The sequence below is a fragment of the Mesoplodon mirus genome, assembly GCF_964341445.2.
Source record: "Mesoplodon mirus genome assembly, chromosome: 5".
Taxonomy (NCBI): Eukaryota; Metazoa; Chordata; class Mammalia; order Artiodactyla; family Ziphiidae; genus Mesoplodon; species Mesoplodon mirus.
Window position 1 is genome coordinate 45,706,380 of NC_138980.1, and position 16,574 is coordinate 45,722,953.

Genomic DNA, 16,574 nt, shown 5'->3' on the forward strand with positions numbered 1-16,574 from the left:
GCCCTGTTCCCCCCGGCGCTCGGAGCCCGAGTCCGCGGGAAGATGGCGGCCCCGCTCATTCCCCTCTCCCAGCAGGTACGGGCTGGCCAGGCGGGCGGGGGGGAGGGTGGGGGCTGCGCCGCCACCCGTGCGGGCGCAAGGCGGACGCTGCGGGGAGACCTAAGCGCGAGGAGGCCCAGCTGGGCGGCGGCGGCTCACGCTGAGGGGCCCCGGCGGAGGGCGGGCGTGTGGTCCTGAAGGTGACAGGCCGGTCCGGCCCTCGGCCTCCCGCACCAGAGCGCCGCAGGCGGAGCCGCAGCGCGTGTCTGCTCCACCCGGGGCCCGGCGTTCTCCGCAGCTTCCAGGACGGGTGATGCACGGTAGCATTGGGTTGCCTCCCGGGGAGGTGGGCCAGGGGAGCAAGCAGTTCTGCGGGTGCGGCAGCCTCGCGGGTCTTTGTCTCCTGCCGGGTCCCAACGCCGGGGCGGCAGTGTCCCCGCCGCGGCGGAGGGCAGAGCCCCGCCGGAGCCAGGACCTGCCAGCAGTGCGATCCCGGACTCTTCTCTTCTTCCACTGGGAGCTGCTTCCGCCACCCCTGCGCCGTGAAAGGGAGGGGGGTCGCAAGTCTCCGGGCGCCTTGCGGTGCCCTCAGATCAGCCAGATGCTCTTACTAAGTGGCAGTATCGGTGGCGCGACACAGACGTGCAAAAAAGAGCCATGCGCAGGCAACCCTGCCTTCTGAGAAGGACGTTCATTCATTTATCCATCCGTCAAGTGTGCGTCGGGCCAGGTGCTAGGAGCGCAGCAGTCACCCAGACCAACAGAGTCGCTGCTCTCCTGGAGGTGACACTCTCGTGGGAACTAGAAACTACCTGTGTCCTGCTCGTAACAGCTGCTTTTATTTGCTGAATATCTGTGTTGTATCAAGCACCGTATTATACGCACTTTGCCAGAATTATCTAGCACAGCATTGGGATTGAGAGTGAGGACACAGGGTCACATCATCTTGTGTTCAGATCTTGGCTCCAAGGCTTACTTCTCTGTCCTTGGACGAAGCTCTTAGCCTGTCTATGCCTCAGCCACCTCATTTGGAAAATGGGAATATAAAAAAAGTATTGGGCTTAGGTGAAGATTAAGCATGTAAAGCACTTAGAACAGTGCTTGGCACATCGGACTCACTCACTGATCCTGTAATTATAACCATTATTTAATTCTCTGGCAGATTTGGACATTTGGAAATAGAGATTACAGCTGTGAGAATGCCAAACCCCAGGAGAGCTGTTAGGCAGGTTGACATGACTGGTTAGCTGATTCAAGGAGAGAGACAGTGCATACTTGCTAAATATTGCCAGAACTAGCCAATTTGTAACACTGTCACTAAATTAAAAGCATTAGAGACCAGTGGTTATTAATTAACAGATATGAAAGTGCTCTGTAAGCTATTAAGTGCCCTACAGATGTTGGGTATTATTATTGATAGCCAGTTGCTACCTTTTAGGGTATGGTGGTGTGTGTGTGTGTGTGTGAAACAGGCTTAGGCTCATTTAGTGAGGAAGCGCCCCTGGTTTTTAAAACTTCCTATCCAGTTTCGGCACCTGCCTTAATATGAACTTTTTTTTTAAATGTTTTATTTATTTTATTTTTTGTGGCTGCGTTTGGTCTTCGTTGCTGCGCGTGGGCTTTCTCTAGTTGTCGCGAGCGGGGGCTACTCTTCGTTGCGGTGCGCGGGCTTCTCATTGTGGTGGCTTCTCGTTGTGGAGTACAGGCTCTAGGCGCGCGGGCTTCAGTAGCTGTGACACGCGAGCTCTAGAGCTCAGGCTCAGTAGTTGTGGCGCAAGGGCTTAGTTGCTCCGCGGCATGTGGGATATTCCCGGACCAGGGCTCGAACCCGTGTCTCCTGCATTGGCAGGCGGATTCTTAACCACTGCGCCACCAGGGAAGCCCTTAATTTGAACTTTGATGACAATAGCTAAGGTTAATTGAGTGCTTTAGAGTTTATTAAGTGCTTATCCACACAACGAAGAGAGGGGATTCTTACTTCTTACGTTACTGATGAAGGACTAGCTTTAGAGGAAGGCAGTGGTTTGCTGCTGTGAAGTAAGGTGTGAAAACCTGAATCAGGTCATGTGATTCATCTGCTTAGCACTTTTTAGAATAAAATCCCAATCCCTCCCCAGGAATCCCTGCCGGTCAGGTGCCTGCCAGCCTCCCCTGCTTCTTTCTCACCCTGGCACCCACACTGTAGCCATATTTGTGGCTTTTCTGTTCTGCTCGTAGTTTAAGCTCTGTCTGTCCTTATGATGTCCCACAGGCTGTTCCTCCTTCCTGAAGCGCTCATCCCTATTTCTTACCTTGGTGGTGCCAGTGCCTGGCTCCTTTCAGGTAGCAGCTCAAATGTCATTCTCCCCAGAGGCCTTTGCTGGTTACCTGTTGTAAGTCCCCCTCCCCTAGCACTGTGCCTCTGCCACACCACCCGTCAGCACCAGTCATGGTCCACAGATGTCTGTGGGTCTCTTTGCTGTCTGTGTCCCCATTAGACCAGACATAGATCTCTTGCTCAGTGCTCCTGACTCTGTGCTCAGCACCCAGGGGGTGTCAGGTAAACCCATGAAGCAGGGACCAGTGAGTTGCACCACCCAGCACCCTTCACAGGTGGCTTTTCTTCCCTCCATGTGGCCTGGGGTCTGGGCCCTTGTGGGTGGGAGCATATTCGAACGAGGAGCTCGACAGCCTGAATCCCCTGGTCTCTGACAAGTTCAGGTCATTGACTGGTGTGCTTTTTCCTTTTCCTTTGTTGAATGATGGCATGACCAGGCTTTCTTCCTTGGGTAATTATGTCAACATTTACACCTGTTAAGTGAAGCACTGCGCCACATGTTCCTGTCAACCCAGGTGTGAGGCGCAGACCTATCAGGTGCTTCCCGTCTAGCTGAGGCTTAACACAAGTTCAGTTCAGTCTAACACGAGTTCACAGTTATTACAGGGGAAGCATGCTATAATTCCAGGATAATTTCTGGTTGGGGTCGCTAGGGGAGCCCCCTGGAGCAGGAGGCCGTGGTCTGGTTGGATTGAGGTGTAGGGCACACTTGGAACGTGGATGGCCAGCTGAGGGTGAGTGAAGCGGGTAGCCAGTGGGATTATGGAGGGTGGGGTGTTTTTCCTCTGCCTCCAGCCCTGTCTGCGTTTTTCCCATCAGCATCTTTCCTGGTCTGCTCCCTACTCTGCCATATCTGTGATGTCCTCTCCCCATGTAGTCTCCTCTGACCCTGAATATAAATCTTGTCAATTTGAAGAGTAGGTAGTTCTCCCTCTAGAAGTGATTTTTTCCTCCATCAATGTCTCATTGATTTATGTTTCTCCCAGCTCCCCACTTCACCTCTCCTCTTTAATTGCGGCCCACCCTGGAAATGCACCTGTGTCCCTTACCCCCTTTGTACCCCCTTGTGCTCCTGTAGGTTACTGGCAACCTTGCCCCAGTAACCTACAAGAGCACACGGTGGTCCTTAACCCCAGTGGCCTGTCCTTGGGACTGGTCCTCCTCGAGCCCTGCGGCACTTGTCCGTCGCTGTAGCCTGCCCTCAGCCTTTACTGTCTCTCTTCTCCCAAGTTTCAGCCTCTCCTGCTTGCATCCTGTCTTTCTGTTTGTTCCTGCCTCTGGGGCAGAGCACTCTAACACCGCCTCCCACCCCTCCCCACCCCCCAGTGGCTAGAACCTCATGCTGGGACCTCCTGCTGCATCCTGCCTGCCCCAGAGGCCTCTTTGGTGGTGTCTTCCTTCAGCCCCATCTGAACGGGAGTTCTCCCTCCTGTACCTTCTGTGGGTCCCTTGCGTGGCCACCAGACCCAGGGAACAATGGTAATGGGAGGAGAGCGTCAGACTCCGTGGCGATGAGAGTCTGCCCGGTGCCCAAGGAGTTCCTTCCTCCTTCCTCCCCACTTAGTCATAGGCTTCTTTTTAACGGGTACCACTGTTTTAAGAGTGTTTTATTCCCATTTTTCAAACGGGAAACTGAGACCCAGAGAAATTAAGTAACTTGCTGAAGTCCCATAGCTGGTGGGTGCAGAGCTGGGATTGAACCCACATCTGTCTGCCTGCAGAGCCCTGCTCTTTCCGCTCTTCTAGGCAGCCTGCTGGCCCACAGCAGCACCAGGCAAATGTGTCTGGAATGAAGACTCAGTGCTTGGGACACTTGTTTGTCCTTTTGTCCCTTGTTTTTTCCTCCAAAATAATTGCTAGTTTCTGTGTCTTACTAGAATGTTAATGCAGTATAAATTGGGGGGTGGGTAGAGAGCCAGATTTTTTTTAAATTAATTTTTATTGGAGTATAGTTGCTTTACAATGTTGTGAGGGCCAGGTTTTAGAGTAAATTTGGCTCACCCTGTAAGATCCAGAGTTCCCTGGCTGTCTCTGTCTTACTGACCTGCCTCAACCTGGTTTTTGTTGACTACGTGGCTCCCGGTAAAGCACGAACATGTAAGTTTTGCCTCTTCTGCCCCAACTTTGAGCTTTAAAACAACTTTCCCCTGCCTGGTTCTTAATCCTGATCAGTTGATCGGGGAAGCAAGTGACTGTCTTTGATCAGATGTATTGGATAGAGTGTCCACTCTCTGATGCCTCAGGCTGTGCCGACAGCCCCGGCCACCAGTGGTGAGAGGCACCTCATCAGCCCCACTCCAGGAGTGCTGTCCACTTTGACCTGAACTGAGCAGCCAGCACTCACTCGGAAAACTACTCGATATTCTTCCTCGGGACGGTGCTCTCGGAGCCCCATTATCATTTGAGTCCCCTTCAGGGTGCCTGTTTTTCAGTGTTAGGGTTCCCAGATAATCTTTCAGTGACCTCAGTTATGCAGTACTTTCTGCACCTCAGTTTCCCCATCTGCAAATTGGGAATAATACTCTATACCTGTTTTATCTGTCTCACAACAGTGGAGTGTCAGAATCCCTCAGGGTGATAGACATGTGCGCAAAGTGCCTTCATTTGTGTAGCACGCTGTTTGTTCAAGCATTTACTGGGCATCTTCTCTTGGCTGGTGCTTTCTGGGCAGCAGGATGTACCAGCAAACCTGAAGACCATCCTGCCCCAGGGAGCTGAGGTTCTAAGGAGAGGACGCAGACGTACAGAAATGAACAAACACGTACACAGTATAGTGATGCCATCTGCGCTGTGAGAAGTGTAAAGCTGAGGAGGGCACAGTCAGATACGGAGGCCTGAGAAGGCCTGGAGTCCACACAGGCTCCAAGGACTGAGTAGGAAAGGCATTTGAATGGCTCAGATTATCCTCCCAGTCACCCTGGTCAGTCATCCTCGCTTTATATAAAGGGGTAAACTGAGGCCCAGAGACCTTATGTCACTTGCCAAAGGTGGCACCCAGCAAGCTGATGCTGACACGGCTCTTCTGACCCCCATCCTGGGCTCTGCGTTGCACTGCAGTTTCCTGTCTTGGAATTTTTTTTTTTTTTTTTTTTTTAAGTTGCCAAACGTTATGGTAGTGTGAGGTCTCATTTGTTTTTAAACAGTGGTCCTGCTACTTCATCATTAGGTTCTATGGAGTCTGGTGGAGAGAAGATCACTTGTTTACATTTTTGTTTTATTGTTTTTGAAGGTGGAGGGGGAGATGGAAGGACCTGCTTGTTGTCTTTATGAGGGATCAGCAGGCTTCCCTGCTGCAGTGGGTACTCAGTGCTTCCAGAGGCTGATGGAGGAAAGAGTGGGCCATGCCCGGCCCCCAGGGAGAGGCACTCTGCTCAGGCTGGGGAGGCTCAGGTCCGAGCTGGAGGAGGGCCGGGTGACTTGCTCGCACTTGGGTGTTTGGAGACAGCTGCCTGGAGGAGAAGGGGCATTTGGACTGGGCCGTGGAGATCCTGGGAGGGGAGGGAGGCATGGCATTTCTTTTTTTTTTTTTTTTTTTTTTTTCGGTACGCGGGCTTCTCACTGCTGTGGCCTCTCCCGTTGCGGAGCACAGGCTCTGGATGCGCAGGCTCAGCGGCCATGGCTCACGGGCCCAGCCGCTCCGCGGCATGTGGGATCTTCCCAGACCGGGGCACGAACCCACGTCCCCTGCATCGGCAGGCGGACTCGCAACCACTGCGCCACCAGGGAAGCCCGGCATGGCATTTCTGACAGAGGCAGAGCAGAATGAGCGAAAGCCAAGAAACTGGAACTCCAGCTCAAAGGGCCGAATGTGAGGCCGGGGATGGGACTTTGGGGTACATGTCCCTCTTTTAACTAGGGTGACTTAGGGTTGAAGGGAAGAAGGTGGCATGGTAAAATGGGACACAGGAGTCTGTGCCTGGCCTACAAATTGGCCTGAGACAAAAGGGCCTGACAGGGTGTCTGCTTGTCCAGAGAGTGGCTGACGCAGACATGGGGGAGGAAAGGAGATCTGCCGGCTCTGTGGCCCAAAGGCTGCTCCTGCATGGAGTGCTTTGCCTGCCACAGCAGTCTTACTGCTACAGGCTGATGGAGGGGGAAGTAGAGGTTACAGATGACCGCAAACAGCCGTCTCCTCAGATTGCAGCCCAGCTCTGCCTGCTGAGTGGGATTGTTGCAGTTCTTGATAGCAGAATCGATTTACTGACTGTGTTCTGGACTGCCTGATAGAGAGTCAGTTCTCCTCCTTTTGTACATACTGGCTGAAAAGCAGGGGAAGGTGGTGCCTGGCCGTCACTGTCTACGGACTGGATCAGGCCTCTGCCCCACCCAGCACACGGCGCCCCTGTATCCTGAACCTCCCAGACCTGTTGCTCTGCCCTGCAGCCCCTAGGCCCTTCTTTCAGTTGCTTGCATATTCTCTCTTGCCTCAGGGTCTTTGCACATGGTATTCATGGCCTCTCTGGATTGTTCTTTCCCCCACTTCATCTCCGGTTAATCCCTACTCCTCTTCATATCTCAGCTGGCACATCACTTCCCTGACAGCCTGGCCCAGCTTTTCTGTTACTGCCTTTGGGGGTACCCTGTACTTTTCCACATACCAGTTTGTAATTTTCTATTGGTGGGAGTATTTGATTGATGGTCTTTCTCCCCCACTGCCTAGACCGTGTCAACAAAGGCAGGGGCTGTGCAGGTTTTAATTTGACCTTGTACCCTAGGTGCTAGGAGTCATCTGTTGAACTAAAGGCTGACGGGTAGGGCAGGTCCACTTTATGAGAGGCGGGTAGGGCAGGTCCACTTTATGAGAGGCGGGTAGGGCAGGTCCACTTTATGAGAGGCAGTTAGGAGCTCTGGCAGTTCTTGAGGAGTGAAGTGACACGTTTAGATTGTCTGACTGCTTATACAGGGAATGCCTGGAGCTGGGTACTAGCTCAGAGACGTTTGCTGTGCTACAGTCCTGAAGTGGTACAGAGCTACCTGGCCTGAGGTTTCTGGAAGAGCAGAACGGCTGATGATCAAAGGAATATGTGGATTGGCTACCTGGACAGGGATCCTCTGAGTGGGGGCAGGAAGCAGGAGGAAGAAGCAGGTGTGGTATGGGCAGCCAGCAGGACAAGACAAGCCTTTGTGGGAGCCAGGTGGGTGGCACCAGGTGGTGGCTGTGTTAGTTGAGACCAGACCTTCATCACCTTTGCTGCAGGCCCTCCAGGCTGGGCCAGACCCCACACTGAGGCACAGCCCATCTCCTGGGGACCCCCCCAATGTTACATTTATTGAGCACCTACTTTGTGCTGGCTCAGACCCAAGATAAATAAAACTGAACACCTGCCCTTCAGATGGCTGAACTGGAGCCGGGCTCCCAGGCACGGATAATCCGAACACCGTGTGGCGGACCTCCTGTGGCAGACATCTTCGTGGAGGTCCGGTGGCAGCCCGCAGAAGTGGAATGAATTGCCTCCACTGGGCTGGACATAAGAGAGGAGGAAGAGGAGACCCGCATCTCCCTTTTTCTTTTCCCTCCTCTGTTCCAGTAGGACCGGAGGAAGCAGAGCTGTGCAGCCTTTCAGTCTGGCTGCTCGCCCCTCCACTCCCGTCTTTATAGTTTGCCCCTCCTACCCGCTCTGCCCAATCAAAGCCCCCATTCCCAGACTCTGGTCACCCGGGGTGTCCCAGAGTGGTGTTGTGGAGAGATTTGGGGCACAGGTCTTGCATGGAAGTAACGGAGTGTGGTTGGATACCCACTTTGTGCCCATTCACCACTGACTCCCTGTCAGGGAGGTGTCATTGTCATCATTCTTGTGCTTATTTCTGAACAAGGAAACTGAAAAGGGAGAGAGGTAAAATGCCTGGTGTCAGACCTCCTGGGGAGGTGGGGTGTCTGGGTTGGCCCACAGATCTAAAACTCCCGTGGATGCCACGTTGTGGGCTCCTGGGAGGGCAGGAGCAGCTCTATCCCTGCTGTGCCCCCGCATCTGAAGCAGGCAGGTGATCGTCACCTGTTGACTGATTGCTGCATGCTCTGAATAGCAGCCAGGAGCGCAGTCTCTCTCTAGCTGCTCTTGTTGGTAGTCGATTGGTTGGAACATTTTGTATTTTATGTCTTGGGTGAAAAAACAGGCATGTACGTACTCTACTGGTGACGAAAGTCAGGGCACCCCCCTCACCCCTGGGCCAGCATCCTGATGGCCAGGCCCCCACCCCTCCCCAGGGTTCCCGATGCCTCTTCACTTCTGCTGTGAGAGGGTGTGGGAAGGGGTTCTCTGATTTACTCGTGACAGTAACAAGCGTCCCTGTTGATCCATAGAAGATTGGCTTTTCTTAATCCACATAGGATGGGCTTTTCAACTTTACATTTCCAGTGGAGAAAGAAAACTATCTTCTTTCAGGCTGTTTTTAAAGAGGAAAGATTAAACAAGAAAAAAACTTGACAGTGGGGCCCTCTTTAGGAGACTGCTTAACAAGGACTCTGAAGTTTGGGGGATGGATTAGCCCTCTAAATTCCCCCACACCTGAGAAACAGCACTATTGGAGGTCCCAGAACCCTATAGACTTTGGTATGTGTGATCACAGATGTTTCTCCCTTTGGGTGTTTTCTTTGGTGAAGATTAGGGGCGGCTTCTGTGCCCTCAGTGCACCCCTACATCCATTTTGAACATTTTGAACACTACCTCTATGGAGAAGAGGGTTCCCAAAGGGATGAGCTGATACCCATGATGCCTAGTGGGTCGGGCAATCCTGTGGGTCACTGTGGTGCTCACACATCAGGCCATGGAATCAGCATTTTCTTTCAGGCCAAGTTTTTAGTTATTGGCATTTGACTTTTTAAAATTTTTTTGTTGCCTTTTTGCTGCTGGAAAATATTCTTTAATTCACCACCCTGTAAGTGGGTTTTTATAGGTATGCACTTAACCTACTGTGTGTGAAACTATATGTTTAAAAAAAGCAACCACTGAGACTAAGAGAACTGGTAAAGACTGTTCTGTCCTGGTTTTGGGAGCAGCTCAGCCAACTAGTTGAGTGAGAAAACAAGTACGATATGTACTATAGAGTGTCCAACATTTGGTGAAATATTTTATTGTTTGGTAAAAAGATCATTTGTCACGACCAGCTGTAAGGATGACAATTCTTTGTAGATAAAACCTGTTCTTCTGTCTCAGTAACAATAATAACAACCACCATAAAAATAGTTATAACAACTGCTTCCCTTTGTAGCGTGTGCTTTACCTACATATTCTTTTTTTTTTTTTGAGTGTATGTTTTTTTTTTATACTGGAGTATAATTGCTTCACAATGGAGTATAATTGCTTCACAATGTTGTATTAGTTTCTGCCAGTACAACAAAGGAATAAGCCGTATGCACACACGTATCCCCATATCCCCTCCCTCTTGAGCCTCCCTCCCACCCTCCCTATCCCACCGCTCTAGGTGGTCACAAAGCCCCGAGCTGATCTCCCCGTGCTATGCAGCAGCTTCCCACCGGCCATCCATTTGACATTTGGTAGTGTATATATGTCAATGCTACTCTCTCAGTGCGTCCCAGCCTCCCCTTCCTCCCTGTGTCCTCAAGTCTGTTCTCAGCGTCTGCATCTTTATTCCTGCCCTGCCACTAGGTTCATCAGTACCATTTTTCTAGATTCCGTATATATGTGTTAGCATACAGTATTTGTTTTTCTCTTTCTGACTTACTTCACTCTGCATGACAGACTTTACGTCCATCCACCTCACTACAAATAACTCAAATTTCATTCCTTTTTATGGCTGAGTAATATTCCATTGTATATATGTGCTACATCTTCTTTATCCATTTATCTGTCGATGGACATTTAGTTACCTACATATTCTCATTTGATACTTACAGGGATGGTCAGGGCAGTCACTGTACTATCTCCATTTTACAGATGAGGAAACTGAGGCCCTGAGAGGCTTTGTAGCTTTTCACTCTGCCTCTGAGGGGTGGAGTTTTTTTTTTTTTTAATTAATTAATTAATTTATTTATTTTTAATTTTTGGCTGCGTTGGGTCTTTATTGCTGTGCGTGGGCTTTCTCTAGTTGCAGCAAGCGGGGGGCTACTCTTCATTGCGGTGCGCAGGCTTCTCATTGCGGTGGCTTCTCTTGTTGCAGAGCATGGGCTCTAGGAGCACAGGCTTCAGTAGTTGTGGCTTGTGGGCTCTAGAGCGCAGGCTCAGTAGCTGTGGCTAGTGGGCTCTAGAGCGCAGGCTCAGTAGTTGTGGTGCACAGGTTTAATTGCTCCGCGGCCTGTGAGATCTTCCTGGACCAGGGCTGGGACTCGTGTCCCCTGCATTGGCAGGCAGATTCTTAACCACTGTGCCACCAGGGAAGTCCGAGGGGTGGAGCTTTGTCTGCCTGAGAACTGACCACTCTCCACCCATCTTACCCACTCCCTCCCGAGGTTTCATTTAAATCTCACCTGTCCCATGAACAAACTTTTCCTGAAGGTATGGGCCCAGCGTTGTGGGTGGGGTTGAATAAATGTGAAACCTCCACCCCCCAAGTAGTGAAAAGTAGGGAGGGGGCCCGGTCATAACAGTAGCCTTAACAAAAATTAGGAGTGTGGGAGAGAGGGACTCATTTCAGTTGGGAATTTGGGCAACGTCTTACAGCAGGGGGTTTGGTGCTGGGGCTGGAAGGTAACTGGCTTTCAGCAGGCAGATCCCCCCTCCCCCCAGGATAATTTGTGCCCAGACAAGGGTGAAAGGTGCACAGTGTGCTCAGTAGAGCATCTGCCAGACCAGGAAGGAAGGCTGGGCTTGACGGCTGTGTGTGTGTCTGTGAGCAAGTGAGTGTGTGTGTGTGTAGGGGTGAGTTTGGGGGAAGTTAACCTGGCAGGGCCAGGAGGTGGCTTTGGGGTGCATCGAAAGCATGGCCAGGTGGAGCTTCACACTCCCTCAGCAACCACAGAGGTCTTTTCGAGCAGGGGCGTGACCTCGTGCCAAATGGGATGGAGGGGGAAGCTGGTGAAGGTGAGGTTCCAGCTGAGAAGCTGGGGCCTGGGCAGAGGTGTGTGCAGTGAGGAGGGGGTTGGAAGGCCACCCTCGCTGCTCTGTCTACCTAATCCCTCCCTGCCTGCCCGGCAGGACAAAGCTCCATTCCTGTGCTGCCCTTGCCAGTGCCTTCGTGTGTTTGTTCCCTGACCAGACCGTGATGTGATGCTCTGCTCTGCGGTGGCGGGGACTGCCTTTCTGCTCACAGTGGAATCCGGGAGCTTGGCTTGGTGCCTGGTGCCTAGAGGGCTCCTAGGCTCTGAGGAAGAGCAGTGGGCAGTGGGAGGCTGATCCTGCCACCTACAGAGGGGAGCAGGGAGGAGGCACAGAGAGCTGCTGACTCGATCTGTCCGGGGGATCCCTGGGTCCTCCTGTAATGTTGGGCCAAGGCTCAGAAGATGGCAGGGATGTTGGAACCCTGGGGTGGCCGATGTAGAAAAGGAATTTTGGGAAGGTTCGGGGCACACTTGGGGAAAGTTAGGAGCACTGTGAGAAACGGGTGCTTTCAAGGAGGGCTGTAGGTGCCCTGCTGTGTAGGGGGCACTTACTGCTAAGATGTCGCCCCTATGAGTCTCCCCAGGGCCTCTTCAGGGCCTGGTCCATCGAATGGAGGAAGGGAAGATAGAATGGAAATGATGGGGCGGGGGGTGTTCTCTGCGATGCCTGGAGGAGTGGTGTCCAGGGAGGGCCGTGGGGAGGCCAGGGCTACGTTGATCTTTTTATTTATATATTTTTTAATTAAAAAAAATTTTTTGGGGGGGGCACTCCACGAGGCATGTGAGATCTTAGTTCCCCGACCAGGGATCAAACCCATGCCCCATGCAGTGGAAGCGCAGTCTTAACCACTGGACCATCAGGGAAGTCCCCAGGGCCACGTTGATCTTAAGCCGCAGTGTTTGGCTGGAATCTGCTCCCTGCCCCACCCACGCTGCCTGGGCAAGGTCCCTTTCCAGTGCCATCCACCTGCTCCTCTGCGTGGCCGTACTCAACCCTGTACCCCTCTCTCTGTGCCCGTCCTCTGGTCCCCACAGGACCCCACTCCCTTGGTGTTTTCTTGCCAACGGCACCTCCTTCTGTCTCCGTTGTGGGCCTGTCTTCCCCCAGCGCATCCGTGTGGGCGCTCCTCAGCCTGTTGGTTGTCTTGTGTCCCCTCGGGCAGGCTCAGCAGTGTAGCCGCCGTCTCCCTGCCCTCGCAGGTGTGTGTCTGTGGGCTACAGTCGCCCTCCATCCTGTCTTTTCCTCATAACACACCCCGCTGCGTGTGTTGTCACGTCTAATGACATTCTCCTCCAGACCAGGAGTTCCGAGAGGCTGGGGCGGGAGCATGGTCCCCTTATTCGCTGTTGCACCCCCATGGAGGCCAGTGCCTGGGACCAGGCAGGCACTCCACAGATACTGCTGAAATGGAAAAGAGATTTCCACCGATGTCCCATAGGGACATCTCAGAGAGATGTGTTCAAGGGGGAACAGCCCCCTCTTCTCTGAGTGTTTCCGCATCGTGCATGGCTGTGTTCTTCGGGCCTCATTCTCCTGGAGGAGGATGGCAGTCGCTCCCTAGCTTCCTCCCCTCCCTCCTGTCACCCGATCCGAGTAGCTGAGTGCATACTCAGTTCACCTTCTCACAAGCGCGTCTGCTCAGGTCACCTTCAGGAGGACAGGATGACTTCTGACCTCTCAGCAAGGGGTGTGCAGACCTGTCATCTCATTGTGTCTGCCATTCCTGCCTGGTCCTGCATCCTGTGCAGGGCAGTGTGTTGGAGCAGGAAGGCTACCTCCAGTGACTTTTGTTCCTTCCTCACTTCTGTTTCCCGTAGATGGGATTGAGAGTGCTGGACTCCCGGAGCGTGGAAGCTTTCACACCTTGATTCTGTGTTCTTCCAGATGGCATCTCACCCTAAACTCCCCCTGCCTGGCTTGTTCACATTGATGCCTCATTGTGTGTCTAAACTTTCAGATGTAGTTCTCTTGCTCCTTGGTTCTCCTTGTAGGAGAACTCCCCCGTGTCATGTCCCCACTGCAGGCCCTGAGTTCTGCGTGGGTCGGAGGGAGGCCCCGCATTCTGTGCCAAATGGCAGGCACACGTCTTCAGCTGGCCTTCGTCATGGCGGTCATTTGGGTCCCTGGGGAGAATCGTGTATCATCCTTCCAATCCCTCTTCTCGTTTCGCGTCTCCTTTTCCCTTTTCTGTCCTATTTACAAAAAGCAATGTGTGCTAACGTGGATCACTGGAGAACTCAGAAAGCCAGGAGAGGCAACCAGTTCACAGGTCGGAATCACTGTCACATGTGGTGTCCGTCCTGCCAGGTTTAGATCCAAGTGGATGTGATCACTGTGTGCTTACCAGCCAGGTCATAACTGCGTGCTGATTTGGGCCCCTCCCTTTTCACTTGAGCAAACATCGTAAACGTTCTGCCTGTGCCATTTTTACCGCTCTGTGGTATTCTGTCCCAAGGAGACACAGCAGTTCATTGTTGGCTTAACTAGTTCTTGACTATTTCCAGTCCTTTACTGTCACCTGCAGTCCCGCCCTGAAGAAGGGCAAACTGATCAAACCCTCTTGCCCTTCTGCCTTCCTGCATATCTGATCATTACAGAATCCCAGGAGGAGACCCTGGAGTATCGGGAAGGCCTGAAGAAAGTCTGGTTTTTATTACTTGACAAAAGCAAATTCTGGTTTTGTCAAATAATAAAAAGAAAGAAATTATTTGTTAAAGAAATTAACAATTAAAGAAATTCTGGTTTTTATTATTTGACAAAAGCATGATCCTGCCAGTGATAAAGCTACTTTTCATTTATCACACTTAAACCTGAAGCAGCTTGTACCATTAAAATCCTTGCCAGGGCAGAAACACATCAAATGTTGGTCTTTAATTATGTAAAATTTTAAGCACACTAAAAGTAGAGGGAAGAGTTTAATGAACTCCCATGTACTCACCACCCGTTCACAACAGATGCCAACGTTTTACAAATGTCTTTACCCAAGTGTTTTTCATATGCACTTCTAGTAGCTGAGACTGTTTTCTTTTACATTACCACAGTGCCATACCACAACTGAATTAATAATAACCTGATACCCAGTCCATATTCAAATTACCCTCATTATCTAAAAATATCACCTTGCGTTTGGTTGTGAGATCTCCTGAGCCTCTCTTTTTTTTTAAATTTTTAAAATTTTGAGGTAATTGTAGATTCACATAAAATTGTTAAAAAACAATGATGGGGCTTCCCTGGTGGCGCAGTGGTTGAGAATCTGCCGATGCAGGGGACACAGGTTCGTGCCCCGGTCCGGGAAGATCCCACATGCTGTGGAGCGGCTGGGCCTGTGAGCCGTGGCCGCTGAGCCTGCGTGTCCGGAGCCTGTGCTCCGCAACGGGAGAGGCCACAACAGTGAGAGGCCTGTGTACCGCAAAAAAAAAAAAAAAAAAAAAACCTGATGCAGAGAGATCCTGTGTATTCTTTATCTGGTTTTCTCCAGTGGTAATATTTTGTAAATCTGTAGGACACCATCCTAACCAAAACATTGACATTGCTACAGTCAGATGCAGAACAGTTCCATCCCCACAGGGATCTCTCTAGTTGCCCTTTTACAGCCACACCCACTTCCTTCCTACCTCATTCCTTTCTGAATCCTTGGCAACCACTAATCTGTTTATTTCTATAATTTCAGCATTTTAATAATGTACAGTGGAATTATACAGTAGGTAACCTTTGGAGATTGGCCTTTTTCACTCAGTATAATCCTCTGGAGATTCTCCTGGGTTGCTGTGTATATCCGTAGTTGATTCCTTTTCATAGCCCAGTAGTATTCCATGGTGCTGTGGGACCACGGTTCATTGAAGCAGTTACCCATTGAAGGAGATCTGGCGTGCTTCAGTTTTGGGCGATTATGAATAAAGCTGCATTAAACATTTGAGTACAGGATGTTCTGTGAACTTAAGTCTTCATTTCTTTGGATGAATGCCCAGGACAGTTGCTGGGTCCTGTGATAGTTGCATGTTTAGTTTAGTTTTTTTTTTTAATAGCTGCCAAGCTGTTTTCCAGAGTAGTTGTACCTTTTTACATTCCCACAAGCTCCGTATGAGTGATCCAGTTTCTCTGCATGCTTACCAGTGTCACCAATTCTTTTTTTAAAAAATAAATTTATTTATTTATTTATTCTTATTTTTGGCCGCGTTGGGTCTTTGTTGCTGTGCACAGGCTTTCTCTAATTGCCGCGAGCGGGAGCTACTCTTCGTTGCGGTGCATGGGCTTCTTATTGTGGTGGCTTCTCTTGCTGTGGAGCCCGGGCTCTAGGCATGCAGGCTTCAGGAGTTGTGACACGTGGGCTCAGTAGTTGTGGCTCATGGGCTCTAGAGCGCAGGCTCAGTAGTTGTGGTGCACGGGCTTAGTTGCTCTGCAGCATGTGGAATCTTCCTGGACCACGGCTTGAACCTGTGTCTCCTGCATTAGCAAGCGGATTCTTAACCACTGTGCCACAAGGGAAGTCCCGGTGTCACTATTTCTCGTTTTAGCCATTCCAGTAGGTGTGTGGTGGCCTCTCACTGTGGTTTTTCAAGACAATTTTTTTTTAATTGAAGTATAGTTGATTTATAATGTGTTAGTTTCAGGTGTACAGCAAAATGATTCAGTTATATGTGTAACTTTTCAGGTTCTTTTCCATTATCGGTTATTACAGTATATTGAATATAGTTCCCTGTCACAGTGGTTTTTAATTTACATTTCCTAGCTAACGATATGCTGGCCATCTTTTCATGTGCTTATTTGCCATCTGTATATCCTCTTTGGTGAATTGTTCCTTCATGTCTTACGCTTATATTCTCATTGGATTGTTTCCTTTTTTGTTGTTGAGTTTTGAGAGTTCTTTATGTATTGCAGATACTAGTCCTTTGTTGGATATGTGATTGGCAAATACAGTTGACATTTGAACAACACAGGTTTGAACTGCGCAGGTCCACTTATATGTGAATTTTTGTGTGTGTGTGTGTGAGTGTGTTACGCAGGCCTCTCACTGCCGTGGCCTCTCCCGTTGCGGAGCACAGGCTCCGGATGCACAGGCTCAGCGGCCATGGCTCACGGGCCCAGCCGCTCCACGGCATGTGGGATCCTCTGGGACCGGGGCATGAACCTGTGTCCCCTGCATCAGCAGGTGGACTCTCAACCACTGCGCCACCAGGGAAGCCCCTGAATTTTTTCTTTTCTTTTTTCTTTATTTAAAAAAA

General features: G+C 50.9%; 1 protein-coding gene across 15 annotated transcripts in view; it reads left to right on the forward strand.

Moving 5' to 3' along the window:
• Nucleotides 1-16,574, forward strand: part of EPS15L1 (epidermal growth factor receptor pathway substrate 15 like 1) — a 100,430-nt gene continuing 83,856 nt past the window's right edge. For 6 of the 15 annotated variants that reach the window (XM_082621136.1, XM_082621143.1, XM_082621145.1 and 3 more), the window contains exon 1: nucleotides 8-75. Coding sequence is in view for 5 of the 15 variants with exons in the window: in XM_082621144.1 (XP_082477270.1) it covers nucleotides 43-75 (33 nt within the window). In the remaining 10 variants the exon portion in view is untranslated. Of the gene's footprint in view, nucleotides 76-16,574 lie in introns of all 15 variants that reach the window. The other 9 variants (XM_082621144.1, XM_082621146.1, XM_082621141.1 and 6 more) reach the window with 4 other exon arrangements.